The following is a 21,243-nucleotide window of genomic DNA, read 5'->3' on the forward strand; positions in this document are numbered from 1 at the left end:
GCATGTCTGCTCAAGCCTCCCAGGTGGCTCAGGCCTGTACCACAGACATACCCCGTTCTCCCTGTGGTGGTCTCTCACTGGGGTAGGGTCCACGATCCTGGAACCAGTACTTGGATTCCTTGAGAATTTTAATTCTCTACGTCAGATATGTGCCTACTGTGAATGGGCCTCCACATACCTGCCCTTCATTCTCACCCTGGATTCCAAGACCCTCCCACCTGCACCCAACCTCAAAGATCCAGTCGTGTGGAGCACTCCTGGGAGAATGTTGAAATCTTTGCTGTCATTACCCTGTGTTCATGGAGGCTTTGGAAACCTGAAAAGTGCTGCAGTCCCTTTCCAGCAGTGTAAATGGCACCTCTGTGTTAAACCACACCTGTACACTGAGTGAGGGCAGCACCCTCATTTTTTTCTATTTAGCGTGTCCCGTAAGCAGAAAACTTTGAAAAGCAGATTTTCAAAGTAATTTTTATTGGACTAAAGTATTCAGGAGTGCACACCTGTGTGTTGTGCAAGTCAACTTCACTGTGATGACATGGAAAGGATCCAGAGACCCAGATGCCCCTTCTTGCGAGAGCTATGCTGATTATTCCATATGTGAGCTCTCGCCCATTTCCGGCAGGCCAGCCAGGCCCAGTCCGCACCTGCTCTTCCTTGTCCCAGGCCACCTGGTTGTCTGCCACCCAGCGTCAGCACCAGCAGCAGCAGAGGGAAGAGATGAGCAGATGAGCACATCCTTAGTAGGCGAGGTGTCGGGTGCTTGAGAGGCTGGCACCAAGGCAGAGGCGTGGGTGCTGCAGGTGTCCAGGATCCTGTGCTCATACTGCCACGGGCAGCTCTGCTCTCACTTCTCCATGCCATGTCCCTGTTTCCCTTCTGCTGTCTTGTTCTTTCTCCATTTGCCCACTCTCCTTCCCTCCCGCACCTACTTGATCTTTCCTCCCTCGCCCCGTTGGTCAGGGTCTGGGGTCTGGGTCTGTATAAGGCTGAAATATGTGCCGACCCTAGGCTCTCGGTGATTCCTGGCATGCATTTGGAGTGACTTGATGAATTTTAGTCACAGTTTTAAAGGTCCTTAAATTTTTCAACTATATTTTAAAATGTGAGTATTGAAAGTGTACCATTTGATTACTTCTGGCATATGTACCCATGAAACATTAAACATAAATGAAGAGAACTGAGAAGCTATAGGAAGAAAAAAATAGATAAAGTCAACTGTATGCAATTAAGAAATACAAGCAAAACCACCATGAACAAAGTCAGAAAGATTAACAAACCTGGAAAAAGCTGCAGTTTCATCAGAGACGAGCTAATTTCCCTAGTACTCAGAAACACTCAACAGATTAACTAGAAAAAGTCAGTGATCCAATAGGAAAAACATGGGAAAGAATATAAATAGACAGTTACTAGAAAGGATTTTATGTGCATGAAAAAAATGCTGGGGCGTGGTGACTCACGCCTATAATCCCAGCACTTTGGGAAACTTAAGGTGGGAGGATGGCTTGAGCCCAGGAGTTTGAGACCCACCTGGGCAGAGAGACCCCATTTCTGCAAAAAGTAATTTAAAAAAAATCAGCTGGGTGTGGTGGTACATGACTGTAGTTCTAGCTACTTGGGAGGCTGAGGCCAAAGGATCACTTGAGCCTGGGAGGTGGAGTCTGCGGTGAGCCACTGCAACCTGGATGACAGAACAAGACCCTACCTCAAACAAACAAAAAAAAAGAAAAGAAAATAGCCATACTCAACTGGTAAAAGAATGCCTAAGCTGCCCCAACGGGGATGGGGCTCTCTCACTGCTCCTGCTGGCTGGCAGCCCCTCCCAGGCTCTAGCTCTCTCTGTTCCAGAAACAGCCTCCCATCTCTTCAGGCCAGTGGGTAGCTACCGCTTGCAAGGTCTCTGGTACTTCACCGTACCTGGCTGGTGTCCATAATACTGTCCCCACCTTTCTAATTAGTCCCTTCCTTAAGTTCTCTCTTCATTAAAAAACGAAGGACCTCATGGACACCATTTTTCACTTATCAAAAGTTTGATGATTCAGTAGTGGTGATGGTACAGGAAAGTGGGGTCTCACATCGATTTTGGCAGGACTGTAAATTGCTACACCCTCATGGAAGGCAATTCAGCAGTCTCTCAAAGTGAAGACGTACACCCTAATCCGGACACCCCACATCTGGGAAGTAGCACACAGCTACTCTCGGGGCACGGGGTGACCGCACCTCGTGTTACATTGCATCAGAGGTGGCTTGTCTTCCTGTTAGGATGTGAACAGTGTCTGTCTGTCAGGGTCTCGCTAATCATAGAAATATTTGGAGTATCATAGACGACCCTGCAACCATTAATACAGGGAATGGGACGTCTCTTCCTGCACTCAGGAGAATCATTAAGTCAAGATATTCTATTAAATATCAGTGTAATTGTATAAAGTAAATCTATATTTTTATCAGGGTACAGAGGAATGCAATCCATGAAGTTATCTTTGTTAGAAGGAAAAGGAAAAACACATGGTGTGTAAAACACATTGGCACAGTGGCCACCTCCACAGTAGGGACTGAAGACAGTCTCTGGGGACAGGGATGAGGGGAAGGCCTTACAGTATATTGTACATTAATCTAGAAGAAAGAATTCTAAAAAGCTGGGAAATAGAAATGGACTTGTTTGGGGGTGTGATTCATTTGCTGATCGATGCCTGGTTGGGTCTAAAATGAAAGTTACGTTTTTCCCCCATCCCTATTCCCAGCTGCACTTGGTCCAGTCTCCTAGGGAGCCAAGCCCTTACCCTGATTTCAGATTTAAAGCTCAGATCTCCAGTGCAGTCTAGGCTTGGGGTGGCCTGTGGCTGGGGAAGGGTCTGATCAGGTTCTCCTGCCGCCTTCCAGGCCTGGGGAGGAGTGGGGGAGGGGACGCTCTTTCTTAGTAGGTCCCTCTGACCCTCACAGCCGCTCACCTGCAGGCGGCCCCGTGTCCTTCGTGGCGAGCGGCCACAGCTGGCTCTCCCCCGGAGCCCGGGTCACGTGTTCCTCCTGCCAGCATCTGGTTTCCTGGGCACGGGACGGCACAGTGCGCTGGCTCTGGGGGAGCCTTGGCCAGCCTCCAGCACTCCCCTGGCTCCCAGACAGGGTGGGAGCAGAGAGAGGCAGCCAGGGAGTGTGGCTTCACCCCTGAAAAGCAAACTCCTTCCTAATTGTTCAGAGAAGACAACTGCTCGGGTCCACAGGGAGGCCGGTCTCCCCGCCAGGTGCTGTGGGGAGGCTGGGGACCGGAAGAGACAGTGAGGGGTGCCCGCTGGTGCCAGGCACTGTCCTGGGAGCCTGCAGTGTTCCTGTTTATTTTTACTCTGACTGAGGAAATTACAGAAAGACACGTTGACCAGCCTCGTTAATAAATTCAGACCTCTAGACTGGACCGCTGTCCTCTGGCGGGTGCTGTGGAGCTCTGTGGCCCCGGCTCCCTGGCCGTAGGGCTCTCCTGCCTTCTCGCTGCGGAGGAGCTGCCGTAGGAGGGCGGAGCTTGCCGTAGGAGGGCGGGGCTTGCCGTAGGAGGGCGGGGCTTGCCGTAGGAGGGCGGGGCTTGCCGTAGGAGGGCGGAGCGTCCTTCACGACCATAAAGCCCCCCGTTGGTCTGGAGACGGGTATTCTGTCAGGGCACCTTCGGAAAGACTGCCGGGCTTCGGGCTTCGGTGAGACTGATCATCCCCTCTCCCTGTGGTGACGAATGGCGGGTGAATTGTGGGTCCTTGAGAGTTTGGGGGAGAAAAATAAGGATTTTCTTTGTTTCTCAAAGGAGCGAAGAGAAGTGAAGACTGCGCGTGAGCAGGAGCTCTCCAGCCTGCCCGGACTCCTGCAGCATTTCTGCGATGTCTTCTCAGCATCCTGTCGCCGAAATACTGACATACACTTAGCTCTTTGCAGTGAAAGGACTTGTTGTTTTTGTCTCTTCTCTTCGTGGGGTGGGAAAGGGAGTGGGGCTGGGAGGCTGGGAGGCTGGGCTTGCTCTGTCCTTCCTGGTTGCTGGTAGCCTCCAGGGGTCACAAGCCTGGGTCTCTTATTAATCTTGACAACAAACTATTTCTAACAGTAAGAAAAGTGGAAATAGTGACTTCGGATTCACGGTGAAAGAGCGTCTTTCACCCGCCATCTCCTGGACCTGCACCAGCTGTGGGCTGCGCTGCCTCCTGCCCCCCGCCCCCACCCAGGGCCTTGTTCTACTAGGAAATAAGCCCCAGTTTATGCTTTGTTGCTTCTGTGTGTGTAAATATGAAGGAAAGCACAGAAAGAAAAGGAGAGGCGAAACCCTCCATTTTCACAATCAAATTTATACACGTCCTCCAAGCTTTAGAATGACAGCGGTCGTGGTGGTGTGGCCAGATCAGACAAGCATCGGTGGTTAGAACACTTAAAGAATACTTAGAAGCTAACAGGTCTCACCTAAGGGACCCTCCCTAAAAGCTGCCACAAGTAGGGTTTCTCTTGTGCCGTTAAGAAAATGAGGCTCTCTCCCTGAGTCTCAGCAGCAGCCCCTGTCCTCAGCTGTCCCTCCCGTCCATATGTGGCCATCTCTCCACATCAGACCAGCTTGCCCGAAAGCCCCTTCCACCTTGGGTTGCTGGTGCCCGTCTTCACAAAGCTCACAGCAGATGACACCTCTGCTGGTGTGTGGACCTGGCAGAGGGCATATTAGGTGGCTGTGAGTTGGAAGAGAGATGAGGGATGGAGGCGTCCAAGGGACAGTTTGGGCATAGCTGGGCGTGGTTTCTTCCAGTGGCTTCCTCTGGCATGTGATGGTGAGCTGGCTTCTTTGAGCTCTGGTCACTTGTTGCTGTTGGGGAAGTGGAGGGCTCTTCCTTGTATAGTCTGGTGTTAATTTCTGTTGGCTGTACAGGAAAGCACATTTTGTTGAAGGTAGAAAGATTTTGCCGCCCCAGCCTCCTTCCCGTTTGCTCTGAGGGCAGAGGCTATCAGCCCCTCCCAGAGGCCTGCCACTTCAGTTCTTCAAAGGGCCTGGCTGCCTCCAAGCCCAGGGCGGCCCAGCAGAATTCCTGAGTTAACACCGTCTCAGAGGGCACTGTGGCTTGGGGGAAGGATTCCTTCCAAAAGATTGGTTTCTCTCCTTCAATCTTAACTGTTTGCATGTGAACCTCTTTAGGGTAAAGGAGAGATCCGGCTAGGTCAGTGGATAATGATGTCCTTTACAGGGACCCTCGCCCAAATGTTGACGTTGCATACATTTTATTATTGCCGCAAATATGTCACTATAGAGTATCTCCCTCTTTCACAGTCAGTAAAAACAAGGCGTGATAGAAGGAGGCTCTTCTAAAATACACGTATTCACTTCCATGTATGGCTGAGGTTGGTTCAGTAATGGAGTAAAAAATGGGTGACTTGGTATAACTGAGAGGGCTTTGATGCAGCGGAAAAAGGCAGGGGACTGGATTCTGGGAAACAAATTGTAGGTGAATCTTCTTGTAGAGAATGAACCTGCAGCACCGAGAGATGCCGCCTGCTCGGGGGTGTGGGGAATACCTTATGCAGGGGGCTGTGCCCGTGTCCAAGGGGCGGCCGGGGCTGGCATCGGACTCTTCCACTGTGTCTGGAGGTTCGAAGAGGGTGGGAGTGGGGTTCCCTCCGAATTCCTGCAGGTGAGCTTCTGATGAAATCTATGTTTTACAGGAACGACATCCACCTTTAGCTTGTCCGTTTGCAATACGTTGTGCAGACCTGCACGCTTGTGGATACACAGCAGGAACTGTCCACCTCAGGGGTGTCCTGGGCTCACTCCTTCCCCAGACTCTCAGAAGGGAGCGCTGCCGCTTCCGGGGAATGGGAGAGCAGTGTCTCTGCCTCTTGCTGTGTCTGTCACAGATGAGCAGCACTGAGCCACATCTGCTGTGGGAACTTAGGGAGTGGTGGTTTGAAAGGGAACGCTGACTCTCAGCACCCTGCAGGAAGGGGCACCAGCAGCATGGTCGGAATGTGTGTGGAATTTCCTCGTTACGCTTTGCGTTTAGTATCTGTCATCTTGCAAAATCATGTTTAAAACAGTGAAACACCTGCTTTTCCCTCTGAAGTTGACTGGCAGCTGTAATTAGCACTGTGGTTTCTTTCTTTAAAAAGTAAACTGATTGTGCGCAGTGGCTCACGCCTGTAATCCCAGCACTTTGGGAGGCTGGGGCGGGTGGCTCCCGAGGTCAGATCGAGACCAGCCTGGCCAACATAGTGAAACCCCATCTCTACAAAATTTAGTGAGGTGTGATGGCAGGCGCCTGTAATCCCAGCTACTCGGGAGGCTGAGGCAGGAGAATTGCTTGGACCCAGGAGGCGGAGGTTGCAGTGAGCCAGATCGTGCCATTACACTCCAGCCTGGGTGACAGAGCGAGTCTCTTTCTCAAAGAAAATAAAAAGTAAAAAAAAAAAACTAAAAGAAAATGTAAACCTAAGTGTGTCAACAATGCCAGTCCATTTGAAAGCACAGCTTTCTGGAATACAGAGGCTGCCGGTCACTGGGCCCGGTGGCTGGGGTGCCTGCCCGCGTTTCTCACTGGGCGCTCTCTTGTTCCTCCAGGTTCGCCATCGCTGGTGTGAACTCATTGTTAAGCACAAGTTCACAAAAGCCTACAAAAGTGTGGAGAGGTTCCTTCAGGAGGATCAGGTAGGTGTCATCTTGTAGCCAATGGCGGTTCGTTCGGTAAAGGCTGTCCCCTGCACTTCACACAGGAACCCACGTTCTCAGTATCTCTTTCATAACAAATAAATAATCTGTCCCAGGGATTCTTAAGGACTGGTAGGATCTTACCTAACGCTGATACTTCTGAGCTGCTTTTTTCCTCTCTCAGCGTCTTTGAAGAATTGAGTTAGGCACCTTCAATGCTGCCTTGTGGCCCACATGTCATCCGATGCTGCGTGCTCACACCTCACGGCGTCTCCAGCACCTGCTAGGCCATGCTTGTCGCTTGGTGATGCCGTGCGGTAGATCCCTGATCAGTGGCCCTCATAGAAAGTACACGTGCAAGTCAGATGGGAGAACCCTGACAGGACAGTCTCGGTCTGTACCTGCACCTGCTGTGCTGTGCTAGGCAGGTTTCCTTCCTGTGAGAGCTTTTCTCACTGTTCACCAGGGACAGCCATCCCCTTCCTAGGAGCTCACAGGCAGTGCGTGTGCGGGAGCGGATCTGGGGAGACCTTCATCAGCTGCCTCTGATGTCCGCAGTTTGTCAGGTCACCAACAGGTGTGTCCTGTGGCACGTCACAGCCTCCCACACCATTTGCCCACTCTCCACTCTCTCAGCCTCTGAGTGAGTGGCCTGCCAAGCGCTGTGGGTGACAGCGTGGAGCTGCCTTCCAGCTGGGGTGGAGAGTGGGAATGAGGCAAACAAAAGGTCTCAGTGTGGGGACAGCCAGCCAGTGAGGCCTGAGGCCTCATTATTCCCACAAAGAAAAGTACATGCCTTTGTACCAGAAGAAATGTCACATTTGCACAGCAGAGCAAGAGGTGTCTCGAAAAACATACCAAGAGTGTAAGGACAGAATTTAAGAGCAACTTTAAGGTCTCTTCTGAAGACCAGAAATCACTGCAGTATATTTAGAATCATGATCTTTGACAAATAAGGATCACTATGTCTGGGCTTTTTTAGGTCAGCGCTTTTGAACCCTTCACTGCGGAGTTTAGCTCTTGCGCTGTCTTTGAGGCCTTTCGTTTAGTCGTTGAGTCGGAATGTGACTCACGGCGTAGCTAAGCCTGGCAGGAGGGAGTAGGCAGATCCAGAGGGGTCCCTGGGTCTTCCAGAACGTCCTTGGCTATTTTAAAAATACAGGTGTGTTTGCAGCATCGTTCCCACGCAGCAGAGTCGGTGCGGGCTGCGGTGCAGGGCCGCGGAGGAATGGGCGCGGGCAGGGCGGTGTCTGCAGGCCTCGTGATGTGTCTGCGGCTGCTCTGCGCTTGTTTCCCTGGCAGGTGAGGGACTTGCTGGGTGAACTCAGACCAGCTACTCCTAGGGACACACTTTGCGGGGCAGGAGTCCCGCGTCTCTTTGTCAGGCCACACAGGCCTTCCACGTGGTAATTCTGGGAACCATCTCTGTCTCTGTTCAGAGCATTCCTGACACGGCCATCATGGTGGGAATGCTGGCTCATCGTTCTGTCACCAGCGAAATCATCGGAGTCTGTGGAGAGAATTGGGAGCTGAGGATTCCTTGGGGTTTTGAGAACCAGGGGGAGACAGGCATTGCAGACTGCAGCTTCCAAAAGCACAGTCACCCCACAGTCTCCGTCTTCTCTGGGGTCTTTGCAGTTTCTAGACCAGCAAGTGTGTGTGGAACAAGCACACACTGAGGTCATGTGTGCGTGTGTGTGTGTGGGTGCCCACGCCTTCGCCTGATGCCCTCTGGCCTCTGTGCCCTGCAGGCCATGGGCGTGTACCTCTATGGGGAGCTGATGGTGAGTGAGGACGCCAGACAGCAGCAGCTCGCCCGCAGGTGCTTCGAGCGGACCAGGGAGCAGATGGATAGGTCCTCAGCCCAGGTGGTGGCCGACATGTTATTTTAACAAGGTGATTCTTTCCCTTTCTTTTTCTGTCATTTAGTTCTAACCAGATACTCCTGTTAGGAGCCAGCTAAATAAAAAAGCCGAATAGTTAGCCAAGACCACCCGCAGCATCCGTAGTTGGCTCCCTGGCCGGGGGCCTGGAGAGTAACTGGCCAAGTGGGTGCTGGGCTGGTGTGGGAGCCCAGGGTCCCCGGAGCACCTCGTCTGACTGGGGCGGTCACCGGGAGGCAGAGGCTGTCCACCTGGAGGCACAGTGGCGCTCCTTGGCCCTATTTTGGCCACTTCAGCTTTTAAAATCTGTAAGAACAAAAATTGTAGGGGAACATCTTGAGTAGGTTTAGAGATGGAATGGGAAGCCTGGCGGAAGCGCCGGCCCAGTCTTCAAGGTCAGGGCTCACACAGGAGTTTACGCGGCCATGTGACTCCAAAGCCTAGCGTCTGCGAGCAGATGTTTTCTTTTAGCCATGTGTGAGCTGGAGGTTCCTTGGGCTGTCCACGCCTGGTCATGGGCTGGCGGGAGGCTCTCCAGGCACAGGCACACACAGCACATGCACCACATGCAGCACATACACCACACACAGCACACACAGGCATGCACCACACAGAGCAGCCGCGGCACACACACCACACGTGGCATATGCACTCCATGACCCTGTGTCTTGAGGGCAAGTCCTACTTTTTGCTTTGTTGTGTTGGAGCGGAATTTCTACCGTGGCTTATATTGGAGTTAGTTCTGGATTATTTAAATCACTTTCTCTGTTAATTGTGTCTGGAATTAACCTGTTAGATTTACTTCCTAGCAGTGAGTTGCTCAGTATCGGTTTCTACACTATTAAAGCAACCTTGCAGTGGCACGTGAAGTTTTGCTAGGACAACTGGGATTTCTTTTCTCTAACAGTCATCATCATTTCTGTGTCTGCGCCGTTTTGCCTCAATGTTTTATATGATATTAATAGGGGATGTCTAATTTTGTGTCTTTAAAAAGACTTCATCAGATCTGAAGCATTTTTCATGTTATAGCTTCTCTGTAATTTTTCATGAACATTGAATATTTGGTGTTGATATTCTTCGCTCAGTTTTGAACATTGAGTTTGCTTCTAATGTTTTGTGCTTATGAAAACCATTTCTGTGTAATGTGTTTAAGTAGCTTATTTATCTGAAAGAACTCTAATAATGAAAAGAAATAAAAAGTTTTTCCGAAGCATGATCATATTCCAGAAGAGTCAGGAACCACGTGTGCCAGGAAAGGGAAATGAACTACTGAGTGTCATGTAGCGAAATGCCTGCGGCAGACATGACCCGGCTCCCCTCCAGGACGGGCCGGCGGCACACAGACTGCGCACTTACCTCACTGCCGGCCTCATGTAGTCATCAGTATAAACAGTGTTTCTCTTTCATTTTGTTATTTCGTGGCATTTGTGTTAAAGTGTGTGAAGCTACAAAGCCAGCTAGTCCTGTCGCCATTCCCGCCGGTTTCGGGCAGCACCGCGGGGCTCACCCTTTGCCAGTCTTTGTGGGGGGGGATTTTTGCCCGAGCAGGCAAAGGAGCCATCTTGGTCACAGGTCTCCCCTTTCCCCCATCCCCGACATCTTTGTTCCTGTCCCCACCCCTCAAGGTGAATCCAGGGGTTGCCAGCCTCCCTCCCAGCCAGTTCCTTTGAGGAACAGTGGCCGGGGCTGCTCCCAGGGCCCTTCCAGCAAGCGGACCTCCTGACCTGAGAGTCCCCACAGGCTTCCCAGGGCAGCTAGACTCTGCCTGGAGAGAAGAGATCTTGTCCCCAAGGGTTACAGGCAGTAAACTAACAGCAAGGACAGCTGCCTTCAGCAATTCTGTGTGTCACGTGCTTGGTCCCTGCATTTTTCATCAGTTCCAAAGCTGCACTGGCATTTTTATGGTCATCTCTTGAGTCCCTTTGATTCACAAAATTATAACTCTAGGATGCCAACTAAATGAACAGCAAACAGAAACTCCACCTGTTTGCCTGTGTAACAGGCGTGAAGGTGGCCGTGTCGCCGGCGTCCTTCCGCGGAAGCCCGGTGCGTGCAGACGGGGGCACGGGGCGGCGCTGCTCTCAGGTGCTCTGGCTGCTTGGGTTCCTGGCATGCTGATTTGTGACTTAAGATTAAAATCACATTGCCAGGGATTACCACGCAACCACGACCTTGGCTGCTGCTCCAGAAGTCGTGGTCGCACTCGCTGCAGATTGGAGGATAGGTGCATCTCATAAATCTTCTTTGGAAACAAAAGAAGCCACCAGCTGAGGAAGATGCTCACCGGTCACCGTCCCTTTATTTGTGCCCAGCGACGACCTCTCTGACAAGGTGCAGAGCTTAGCTGATTGGTGAACAGTGATTGGTTTCCGCTTTGTTCACAGTGGCTAAGTTCTGCACCTGAAGAGAAGGTGAGATGGGGACAGTTAAGTTGGAGCCGCTGGGGCAGAGGCTGTTGCTGACGGGCGGGCCGCTGCTGCACAGTCAGCGTGGGTGCCGAGCGCGATCCTGGAGGATGAGACCACTTGGCCCAAAGGATGCACTATCTCCTGCCAGGAATGCTAGCGGCGTACTCAGTCCTTAAGTCTGTCCACAGAAACATCCACTAATCGGACATCCGTCTGAAAGGTCAAATGTATTGAAAGTTGCAAAAATTTTTCTTACAAAAAACTGAAACCAAATGCATCCCATCAGTCGAGTGAAACCACGTGGTGGTTCATGCTGTGAGCGGGGCGGGTGGGGCTTTCGGAGGCGCTCCTGTTCTGGGCGCGGTGAACTCTCTCTTGTATTTGCAGTCCAGGCCTCCGCATCTCCTGCGCCACGGACGGTGCCCACGGAGCTCCCAGCTGAGGCGCTGCTTCTCCGGGCTGTCGATTGGACCCGCCCTCCGGTGCCTACTGAGCTGATATCAGTTCTCATTTTACACACTGGCTCAGTTCAGCAGGAACAGGAGTCGAGCCCTTGAGCAAAAAGCCTTCGTGTCTGTAAGTGCCCGAGGCTCAGGAGAGCTGGGGCTCCCACTCGCGGCAGACAGGCCGCGTCCTCCCTGGCCCGGCGGCAGCACGGTGCCAATCATCTGTATGTGCTCCTGCGGCATGGGGATTTGTAGACTCAGAAAACTCTGCTGGCAGAAAGTTAAGAGCTCCCAGGCCTGAAGGCGGGACGCAGTGCCAGCAGGGGGGCGTTTGCCCCCATGTGTGAGGGAGCCAGGGCCCAGCTCTCCCACGGCAAGGTGAGCGGAGACTCTCTGAGAGCAGTTAGAGTGGGTGCGGGTCTGAAATGGGGACTCCTCCTAGCAGCTATTGTGTACGCGAAGCCTGAGTACAGCCTGCTGGTGTCAACGGCCAGGTGTGAGCAGGCCAGCATCACACAGCTCGCTGTGACCCGTCCTTGTCCTGTGATTAAAGTCCTCTCCTGAAAGTGGAGAGCAAAGGCACACAGGTGCGCGCTCACAAGAATTCCTCTTGGCGACTGGGTAATCAGTTACTGCTGTTTCCTTTGCAGGAAAGATCCCAGCGAGATTCTTTCATTCACCTCCTCCTAGCCTGGGGGACTGACCCTGGACATCAAAGGAGGGATTATGTGGCTGCTAAAGCCATCAGCCCACAGCCCTGTTCAAGTCTTGGTGCTTCTCTTTCCCAGAGGCTGGTCCCAGCCAGGCACGCACAAAAGGCAGATTCTCGTAAACGCGGCCTCCCGCCCTGGATCTGGAGTGGAGCTGCTCTGGGATTTCGAGTTCTTCTGCACAGATGATTAAATATATCCGAGAGACGCTGGGAAACCTGCTGAACGTTTTACGTTGGGCTGCTCAGCACATGGCTGGATGTGGATATTTCTGTAATTCCAGGAAGTCACACAGCTCCTGTGTACCAAGACCAGTGGGCGCCGTTTGATGTAAAAGAGCAGGATGAGACTCTTAAGATTATTCTTAATAAATGTAATGGATTTTTTTTTGAATATGTGTTTGCTTCTGAATTTCATACTGTTTAAAAATAACAGAGGCCGGGTGTGGTGACTCACGCCTATAATCCCAGCAATTTGGGAGGCCGAGGCGGGTGGATCACGAGGTCAGGAATTTGAGACCATCCTGACCAACATGGTGAAACCCCATCTGTACTAAAATACAAACAGGTAGCTGGGTGTGGTGGTGGGCACCTATAGTCCCAGCTGCTCGGGAGGCTGAGGCAGGGGACTCGCTTGAACCCGGGAGGTGGAGGTTGCAGTGAGCCAAGATCGCGGCACTGCACTCCAGCCTGGGTGACAGAGCAAGACTCTGTCTCAAAAAAAAAATAAAAAGCACATACAAGAAAAAGGTATTCTTCACATTCTGGTGTTCCTCTCCCACTGCCCTAGTTTATTTGTTGTTTTCAAGGTAGTGTTAGTTCTCTTAGAAGCCTGAAAACAAAAGAAATTTGGCTGGGTGTGGGGCACGCTCTGCTGATAAAATGGAGAGCCTGGGCATATTCAGGCACCGTGGGAGTCTGGTGGTGTGGTTTTTCTTTCTCCACAAGGTTTAGGGTATAGACAGAAGCTGGGCACTGACCTTCCTGGGCGCTGTCCATGGGCAGCATGTTTGACAATGCCTGGAGAAGGCCGTAGGAACAGGTGCAGCCACGGGCCCCATGTGAGGCTGGGCTGAGCCTGAGTGCGCTTGAACACACCCACAGTCTCCTCTGCCTGGCTCCGGGCGCACCACAAATTCTGGCCTATTTGGGGTGAAGCGGGGCTCTACCGTGGATTTCTGTTAGAAGTTTTGGACTGAGAGGCCGTGGTCTCCAGAACTCTGTTTTCTTGTGCCAGTGACTGATTCCAGAAGGTTCTTAGGATTTGCTGTCTGCTGTCACATGCCTTTGCGTGGGGCTGTATGGCTGGCTGTGCCATCGTGGAGGACGACTTGCAACTTGGCTGATTGTGTAGTTGAACAAACACAACTGCTGCGTCCTGTGGAAACAGAATGAACGAATGAACGATGCTTTCTCTGCACTGCCTTTTTGTTTTTTTGGAGACAGAGTTTTGCTGTTGTCAACCAGGCTGGAGTGCACTGGCACGATCTCGGCTCACTGCAACCTCCGCCTCCCGGGTTCAAGCGACTCTCCTGCCTCACGCTCCCGCCACCATGTCCACCTAGTTTTGTATTTTCAGTAGAGACAGGGTTTCACCACTTTGGTCAGGCTAGTCTTGAACTCCCGACCTCAGGTGATCCGCCCACCTCGGCCTCCCAAAGTGCTGGGATGACAGGCGTGAGCCCCCGCGCCCAGCCCTCCCTCTCTCTTGTCTTTCTCTCTGCGCTTTCCGAGTGTGTTTAGCTTTCACTGAGGCAAAGCCGGGAAGGACCCTGGGCGCAGCGGCCAAACTGCCCTGCGAGGCTCCCGCTCCCGCTGTGTGTAGACGCTTGGCACCTGGGCCTCTCGAGAGCTGCGGGCGGCTTCACCGGCCCAGTGGTTTGGGGTGATCCTGCTTTTCCAAAAATTGAAAGCCATGCTTTGTCTTCTTTAGAAAGCACTAAAGCAAAGCTGAACTGCTGAATAGGTGGGTTCTGCACAGAGCGCTAATCCCTGGCTCCTCTGAGTCACCCGGTCCTGTGACTTGCTTTGACCACCGGAGATCTGACCTGTGGGTGGCATAGATTCGGTGGACCTCATCAGAACCAGACACTGGTGTCACGGCTTTGGCCGAGGTCCTACCAGGAGAGGTGGTCTTTGCTGCCTCCAGACCTGGGGGCACCCTGCCCGTGCTGGGGCTGCCGCTGGAGGTGAGGGAGGGAGGAAGCCGGAGAGCAGCACCTCTGCTCTATCCAGGCAGGAGGCTCCCTGAGACTGCGACTGCCCTCGCCGGCGTCCTCCACCTGTGCCTCAGCCGACTGTGAGTGGGTTCTGCCAGCCGCTCCTCTGGCATCTCCTAAGAGACTTGAGAGACCCTCCAGCCAGGGCCTGGCAGAGAGGCCTCGAGATTCCAGCTTGAGGGCAAACCAGGGTCTCAGGGTCAGTAGGAGACAGATGTGACCAGTACTCTTCCATTTTTCAGTGAAGTATCACCTCAGAAACTAGCTCCCATCAAAGGACGTGTGACAGGAGTGAGGCTAGAAAGCTCACTGCCTTAGCCCGGCCATAGCGCCTTCGGAGAGCAGGCGTGTCTGCGCGGGGCATGGTAGTCCTGGATGATGAAGAGGAGCTGTCTGGGAGAGCAGGATGTGGGTGTGCCGGGGAACCAGAGTTCCCACTGTGGGTTCACCTGCCACGTGGCAGGGTTTGAACGCAGGTCCACGTGGCTCGGAGCTTTCCTCCACGCCACGATGCCTCCCCAGCCGTGGGCCCTTTGACATCTGCTGAGGCCTCCATGTCCAGGCACTCCCAGGACACCACCTTGTCACACTCAGCAGCCAGGACTTGAGAGGCCCCTGGGCCTTCACGCCTACTCCGGTGTGGTGGAAAGGCGGGCTGCGCAGGGCATGGGCTGCTCGGGAAAACACGGAAACCTGAATTTGAACCCGCTAGTTGCTGCTGTTTCCGGCCTCAGCTCAGCAGCTCCCCGCGGCCGACCCATGGGCGGGACCTGTCACGGGCCCTCGGTTAAGCTGATGTGAAGATATTAGCTCTCCCCACCCCGCAACAGGCTGTAAGAAATAAACTGATAGGAACAACCTGCTTTACCGACAAGCTGACGCCTCCACTGAGCAGGCAGACCCAGGACTGGAGGGTCCCCCAAGACACCATCAGTTTCCTGTCTGGGTAGAAGCCAAGAAACACCTGCTCACATGGGCTTTCTCAGGCTCTAAATGACTTGGAGATGCCACGGGGTGGGGGGGCCCATGGCTGTGCCCTGAGGCTGCGTGGGACTAAACGGCACTGAAGGGGCACTGAGGGGCCAGAGGGCAGATGCTGCAACATGTTGCCCTGGCCCCTGTGGCCTGCAGCCACTAGCAACGTCACAGGCCACCTGTCCCCCGGTGGACACGAACCATTAACTGGGTTTGCCAGGTTTCATAAAAGATCAGGGAGAGGCAGCAAGTGAATGGGTTAATTGCCACTGTCCTCCAGGAGAACAAATGGCTGCGGGGTTCAGCCCTTCCCCCGAGGCCGAGGTGATGCCAGTGTTTCAGCCCGCAGGAGCCGGGCAGCCCAGCGCAGGGCACTTCTCCAGAGGCCAGCATGTTTGAAACAAGTGTCCTCTGCTGTCGCCTCCGACCGTCTGAACACAGGCTGTGCCAGTCTGTGGCTGAGCCTGGGCCTAGGGCCTGCTGCAGGAGAGGAGGTAGCCAGGCCATCTGAGGGTGACCCCAGCCCGGAGGGCCCCCCACGAAAGGAATAAGCAGCAGTGACCACAGCCTGCACTCGGTTGCCTGCAGGCCTCGCCAGCACCCCGGGGCCGGCCTGGAAGGGCAGCTCCCCGCCTTCCTGCCGGGGCTGAGGGGACAGGAGGACCTCCCCGGCCTGGAGCTCTGGGCCACAGCCAGGGGAGAAGGGCTGGGAATTGTGGCCGGACAAAGGCAAAAAGTGGGGCGAGGGAGGACATAGGAAAGAAACACCAGGGAAGACGGTCAGGTCCCAGCTCAGCTTCCTTTTGAGGATTAAAGGATTTTAAGCATTTATTTTTATTGGAATTTCAAACCAAAACACTGAAGTAATAGCCTCCATCCTCGGCAAGGTGACCTTCCCTGCAGCATGGAGGGAGGCCAGCCATACCCAAGACGGGCCTGACGGAAAACCTGCCCTCGATGGTGGAGGGTCCGGGAGGCCGCAGTGTCCCTCCACCTCCGTTCAGCCTGCAGCAGCCGGCGGCCAGACCTGGGGGAGGCCGAGGGGAGGGACCTGTGGTGCAGTGACCTCACCAAGGGGAATTGTGACCCAGAGCAGCTGAAAGCAAGGCCAAGGGCTGCTTTCAAGGGACAGTTTGTTTAGGGTTTCAAGTTGTAGGCCAAGCACCTCCTTGTTCTATAGATGGGCCAGCGGAGGACTTGCGTGGGTCATGGGTGGGGGTGAGGAGAGGTGCTGGCAGGGAAGGGGGTCTCCTCAGCAAGGCAGTCCCACCCGGCGGGGGGCCGCAGTCTGTCCTGAAGGCTCCTTCCAAGCAGAACTCGGGGTGCGCAGGGGCCCCCACACCCCATTCCTCAGAAGAGGGGTGCTGCCTGGCACTTTGTCAGGGGTTGACATTGAAGTGTGGTGGCTCTTTGGTTAGTTGGTGCCTTGGGCTGAGCCACAGTAGGCTCACTCTGTGCAGGGCCCAGCCATGGCAGGCACTCCCTATAGGAGCATGGAGACGGTGGCCACCTGAGAGGTCTGGGGGGCCTGGAGGTTGAAGGGGCTGCCTGGACCGCCCAGGGTCGTTCCCAGCACCCGCGGACAGTGACCTTGGCCTCGCTGCTTGGGCTCTGGAGGTTTACAAGGTGGAAGGGAGGAGAGGCCGGTTGTGACTGTTCAGTGGCAGGTTTTATAGATCTCTTCCCACCCTCCCTGCTGTCCGGGAGACTGATCGCCTGATAGGCATTTCTGTTCCAGTCCGATAACCAGGCAGTGTGAGAAAGGCCAGCAGCCGAGCCTGGAGTGGAAGGAAGTCACCATAAAGCCACAGATGTCCCAAGACCAACTTGGCCCGTGTGCATCCGCTTGCCCCCCAGCAGCTCCCCACGGGACGCCTAGCCTGAAGGGGCTGATGCCCCCTGGTTCTCACATAGATCCAGAAGAGAGGAGAGGCTGAGAGCTTCGGTCACCAGGGTGTGGCCTGAGACAGTTGCTGATGGCACCAGCGCCTGTTCAAGGCTGTGTGTGTGTGTGTGTGTGTGCGCGCGCGTGTATGTGCGCACACACTTGTGGGCAGGGGCAGTGCAGGGCTAAATGCAGAGAAAGACCTCTGGCCACACAGTTCTGTCGAGTCCCAACAGCTTACAAGGAACCAATCTGGTCCCTACAGTGTTGGCTGAGATAAAATAAGGTCAAGGTTTGGCTTCTCAGCCCCAGGACTTTAAGGGAGCGGGCCCAGGGGGAGCTGCTGTAAAGACCAGACCCTCCCACTCCTGCCTGGGCCCACCCAGCGTCTGGCTACTCCGCCACCCCTACCTAACCCTGGCAGTCGCTGCTGAGTGGGGCCTGGGGGCGGGCTTGGGGCTGCTCCCCGGGGAACTGTCCATTCTGAGTCTCCCGCGGGCTCCCCACCTGGGAGAGGAGTGCCCAGCTCTGGTCCTGCCGGGGCCGCCTGCCCAGACAGCTCATCTGTGGCTTTGGCTGGGGCACGGAGGCGACTGGGTGTGCACCCTGCGGTTTCCGTTTTCTTAAGCTTTCTTTGTACTCCTTCTGCCTGTGATTTCTCTCAGCCCGGGCTTTGTGGAGTCTGTCCGCCGCTTGAAAGCCCAGCCGAGGAGGTGCTTTTTCAGCAGGGGGTGGGTGGGGTGCTGAAGCTGCCCACGGTCAGCCCCAGACTCGCTGCCAAGAGTCCCGAGTTCCAGAAAGTTCTTTTCTGCTCTCATGGTCCTCACTTGCCACACGAGGTCTGGCAGAACAGAAGTGCGTGTCCTGAAGACTGGACTGGATGCTCATGGTGAGCTCTGCAAGGCAGGAGTCAAGGAAGGCCCTCGGGCTAAGACACCACAGTCTTCACCCCCGATGCCCGGGGTTTCCGCATTCTGACCCTATGAGTTAAGTCCCCAGGGACTTCGGCTGCAGTTATGTTTAGGGAGGGAGGCTCAGGAAGGACGTGAATTATGGGCCTAACTCAGAGATGAAGCCGGAGTCCGTTTCAGTGATTGCCGATGCAACGGAACAAGTGTGCGTTTATGTTGGGTTGTAAAGAAAAGACAGATAATTTGCGGGGAAGGAACTATAGTTTGATGATTGTACGTGCTTTACTAAGTTAAATGCTGTGGAGGAAGCGACTGCAGAAACTTGGTTTTGGCACAGCTGGGCCAGAGGCCTTGCTACAGGAGGAAAGCCGTGATGAGCACAGGGCCCTGCAGATGGAGGATGGGTCTTTGGAAAGCTGGGTCTTGGCCCATACCCAAGCTTGGGGGCACCCAAGAAGCCCAAGTCATCAAGGTACATGTCAGGGCCCATGCGTCCAGCCATAGTGTAGCAGGACGAGCCGCAGACAAAACTCCTCAGACACCGGATTAAAGAAGGAAGAGGTTTTTTTATTCGGCCGGGAGCGTCGGCAGACTCACATCTTAAGAGCCGAGCTCCCCGAAAAAGAAAGTGGATTTTTTCTAGAAAATTCTGTCCAGTGGTAGAACATAAGTGCTGTGAATAAGAAACAAAAGCACCACCATGCTGACGACGGTGCAGGGATCGCAGATGGCGCTGTCTCCTTTTAAAGCTGCAGATGGTGCCTGGTCTCCTTCCCTTCAGGGCAGCGTTTCACAGCAGCCCTCTCTTAGGGCAAACAAGAGTCTTCCTTTGCATACTTGATAACGACAACTTATTTTTCTCATAGATCACACATGCAAACAAATATAGGTAATATGTAAACAAAAAGTAAGTTTTCTCTGCCTTTTCACCTCGTCTCTTCCCCAGGTCACTATAATAAAGTTGATGACCGACTGCACCCTGGCACCAGCAAGCGTGTGTGCAGGCCTTGCTTTATACACAGAGGGTGGCACAGTGTGCACACGGGTCTAGATTGGCACGTACGTGACGCTTCTCTGTCAATGGCCACATTGCGTGGACACCCTGTAACTCGAGAGGCCGTGACACCCAGCCTTCCGTGGGCTTCGTTCAAGTCCCAGCCCTGCTAGATGGCCTCAGTGTAACCTTGGGCAAGTTATTCGGCCTCTCTGTGTCTGCATTTCCTCCTCTGTAAACTTCAGCTGACTTCGTTGGGTGAGTGAGCATGACGCGGACAGCAGGCCCAGCCTCGAGGGGAAGAGCGTGCGCTGGCTGGCACGCAGGCTTTTCCTTTCTTTTCTTCTCTCGTCTCTCTCTCTCTCTCTCCTTTCTTGCTCTTCTCCTTTCTCTCCCTTTCCTCCCTCTCCGTTTCCTCTTTCATTTATGTCTTTACAGGAACCTCTGAGTTGCCCAGTTGTGGGCTGTGGCATCCTGCACACACACAGGCGCCAGCTTCTCCGCGGGGAAGCCTTCGACGGATCCCTGCAGTCTGCAGTGGAGGGAGTGGGGTCGGGAGAACTGGGCGTCTGCTTCTTGGAGAAAGGATATACAATCTTTTTCGATCTTAGTGCTTTTATTCCAGCAGAATACACATAAGATTGACCAGTATAACCACGTGTGGGGACCCAGCTCAGTAGCCTCGGTGTCTTCATTGCCGTGCAGCTCACCACCGTCCGCGGCAGCGCTCCATCTTCCCCAGTGAAACGGGGCCCGTTCAACACTCGCCCCCCCAGGTCCCTGGGGGCAGCATGCGGCTTCCTGTCTGTGAGGTTTGCCTGTGTAAGGGAGCTAACATGAGAGGAGTCATAAAATCTTTGTCCTTCTATGTCTGGCCGATTTCATTTAACATGAAGGCTTCCAGGTTCCTCCATGCTGTGGCATGCTCAGGATCTCTGCCTCTTTTTTTTTTTTTTGAGACGGGGTCTCGCTCTGCTGCCCAAGCTGGAGTGCAGTGGTGCGATCTCGGCTCACTTCAGCCTCCTCCTCCCAGGTCCCAGCGATTCTCCTGCCTCAGCCTCCCGAGTAGCTGGGACTACAAGTGTGCACCACCATGCCCAGCTAATTTTCGTATTTTCAGTAGAGACGGGGTTTTACCATATTGGCCAGGGTGGTCTTGAACTCCTGATCTTGTGATCCACCTGCCTGGGCCTCCAAAAGTGCAGGATCTCTGCCTTCTAAGGCTGAGGACCATCCTGCCATGCACGCACACCGCATTTCCTTTCTGCACTGGCTGGGCTGCTGGCGGATGCAGCTGTCGCTGCCTTTTGGCTGTCGAGGAGAGCACTGCTGGGGACATAGCGTCCAGGATTTCCTCAGCCGTTACTTTACATTCTTTGGGGTAAACATCTAGAGGCAGAATGGATAGATCAGAGTTCTAGGCTACCATACTGTCGCCAGGGTGAATTTTTTACTTTGTTTTTTTTCACCCTATCTTATGGTTCTGATCAATTTGGGTATTTGACAAGCTGCCCTCCGAAAAGGTGGTACCAGTTTCCCGTCCCTTCCTCTGCCTGTTCTGCACTCTGTGACCAGCACGGGGAGCATCAGCCTTGAGTGTTTCCAGGCTGCTGTAGAGATGGTCAGGAGCACCTGGGCTTCTGCCGCGCCGTGGAAAGGTCCCTGCCCGTGCGTCTCGAGCTGGCAGCCGTTTCCTTACTGATGTGTAGAAGAGCTCTAGAAGTTAGGAAATTCGCTCTCTGTGTGCTGCAAATACTTCTTCCCTCAGTGTACCACGTGTATTCAGATACTTTGTTTAGTTGCTTTTCATTTCTGTAGGACCAGTTTTATCAGCCTTTTCTCCTGTGGTTTCTTGCCTTTGCGTTGGGCCTGGAAAGGGCTCCCCTGTGGCAGACACAGCCAAGGGAGATGCGTGGGGGTCCCCGTGGCCTGGCCTGAAAGGAGGCGTGGAAGTCCACAGGGATGCACCAGAGCCTTGGGTCCTGCCTCCACCTCGGCGAGCAGCATCCTCTCCACTCTCCTTCCTCCCTCCACAGGGCTGGAGAGTCTGCCCTGAAGCAGTGACCTGTGGGCAGGGGTGTGGGTGTGCTGGGAGGGCGAGGCTGGGGCTGGACAGGGTGTGACCATCTGCAAACCACTGAGGAACAAGAAGTTCTAAATGAAAGAT

The 21,243-nt window shown here is 53.9% G+C and overlaps 1 protein-coding gene across 18 annotated transcripts in view; it reads left to right on the forward strand.

The window, feature by feature from the left end:
* The window catches only part of AOPEP (aminopeptidase O (putative)), a 378,597-nt gene extending 358,615 nt beyond the window's left edge, over window positions 1-19,982 (forward strand). For 2 of the 18 annotated variants that reach the window (XM_033236600.1, XM_033236614.1), the window contains 3 exons: window positions 6,560-6,646; window positions 8,398-8,542; window positions 12,034-12,486. In XM_033236600.1, the coding sequence (XP_033092491.1) occupies window positions 6,560-6,646; window positions 8,398-8,538 (228 nt within the window). In that variant the 3' untranslated portion in view covers window positions 8,539-8,542; window positions 12,034-12,486. The other 16 variants (XM_033236595.1, XM_033236610.1, XR_004443283.1 and 13 more) reach the window with 15 other exon arrangements.
* Window positions 19,983-21,243: the final 1,261 nt, after the last annotated feature.

This window comes from Trachypithecus francoisi, unplaced genomic scaffold, assembly GCF_009764315.1.
Source record: "Trachypithecus francoisi isolate TF-2019V2 unplaced genomic scaffold, Tfra_2.0 Lachesis_group16, whole genome shotgun sequence".
NCBI lineage: Eukaryota > Metazoa > Chordata > Mammalia > Primates > Cercopithecidae > Trachypithecus > Trachypithecus francoisi.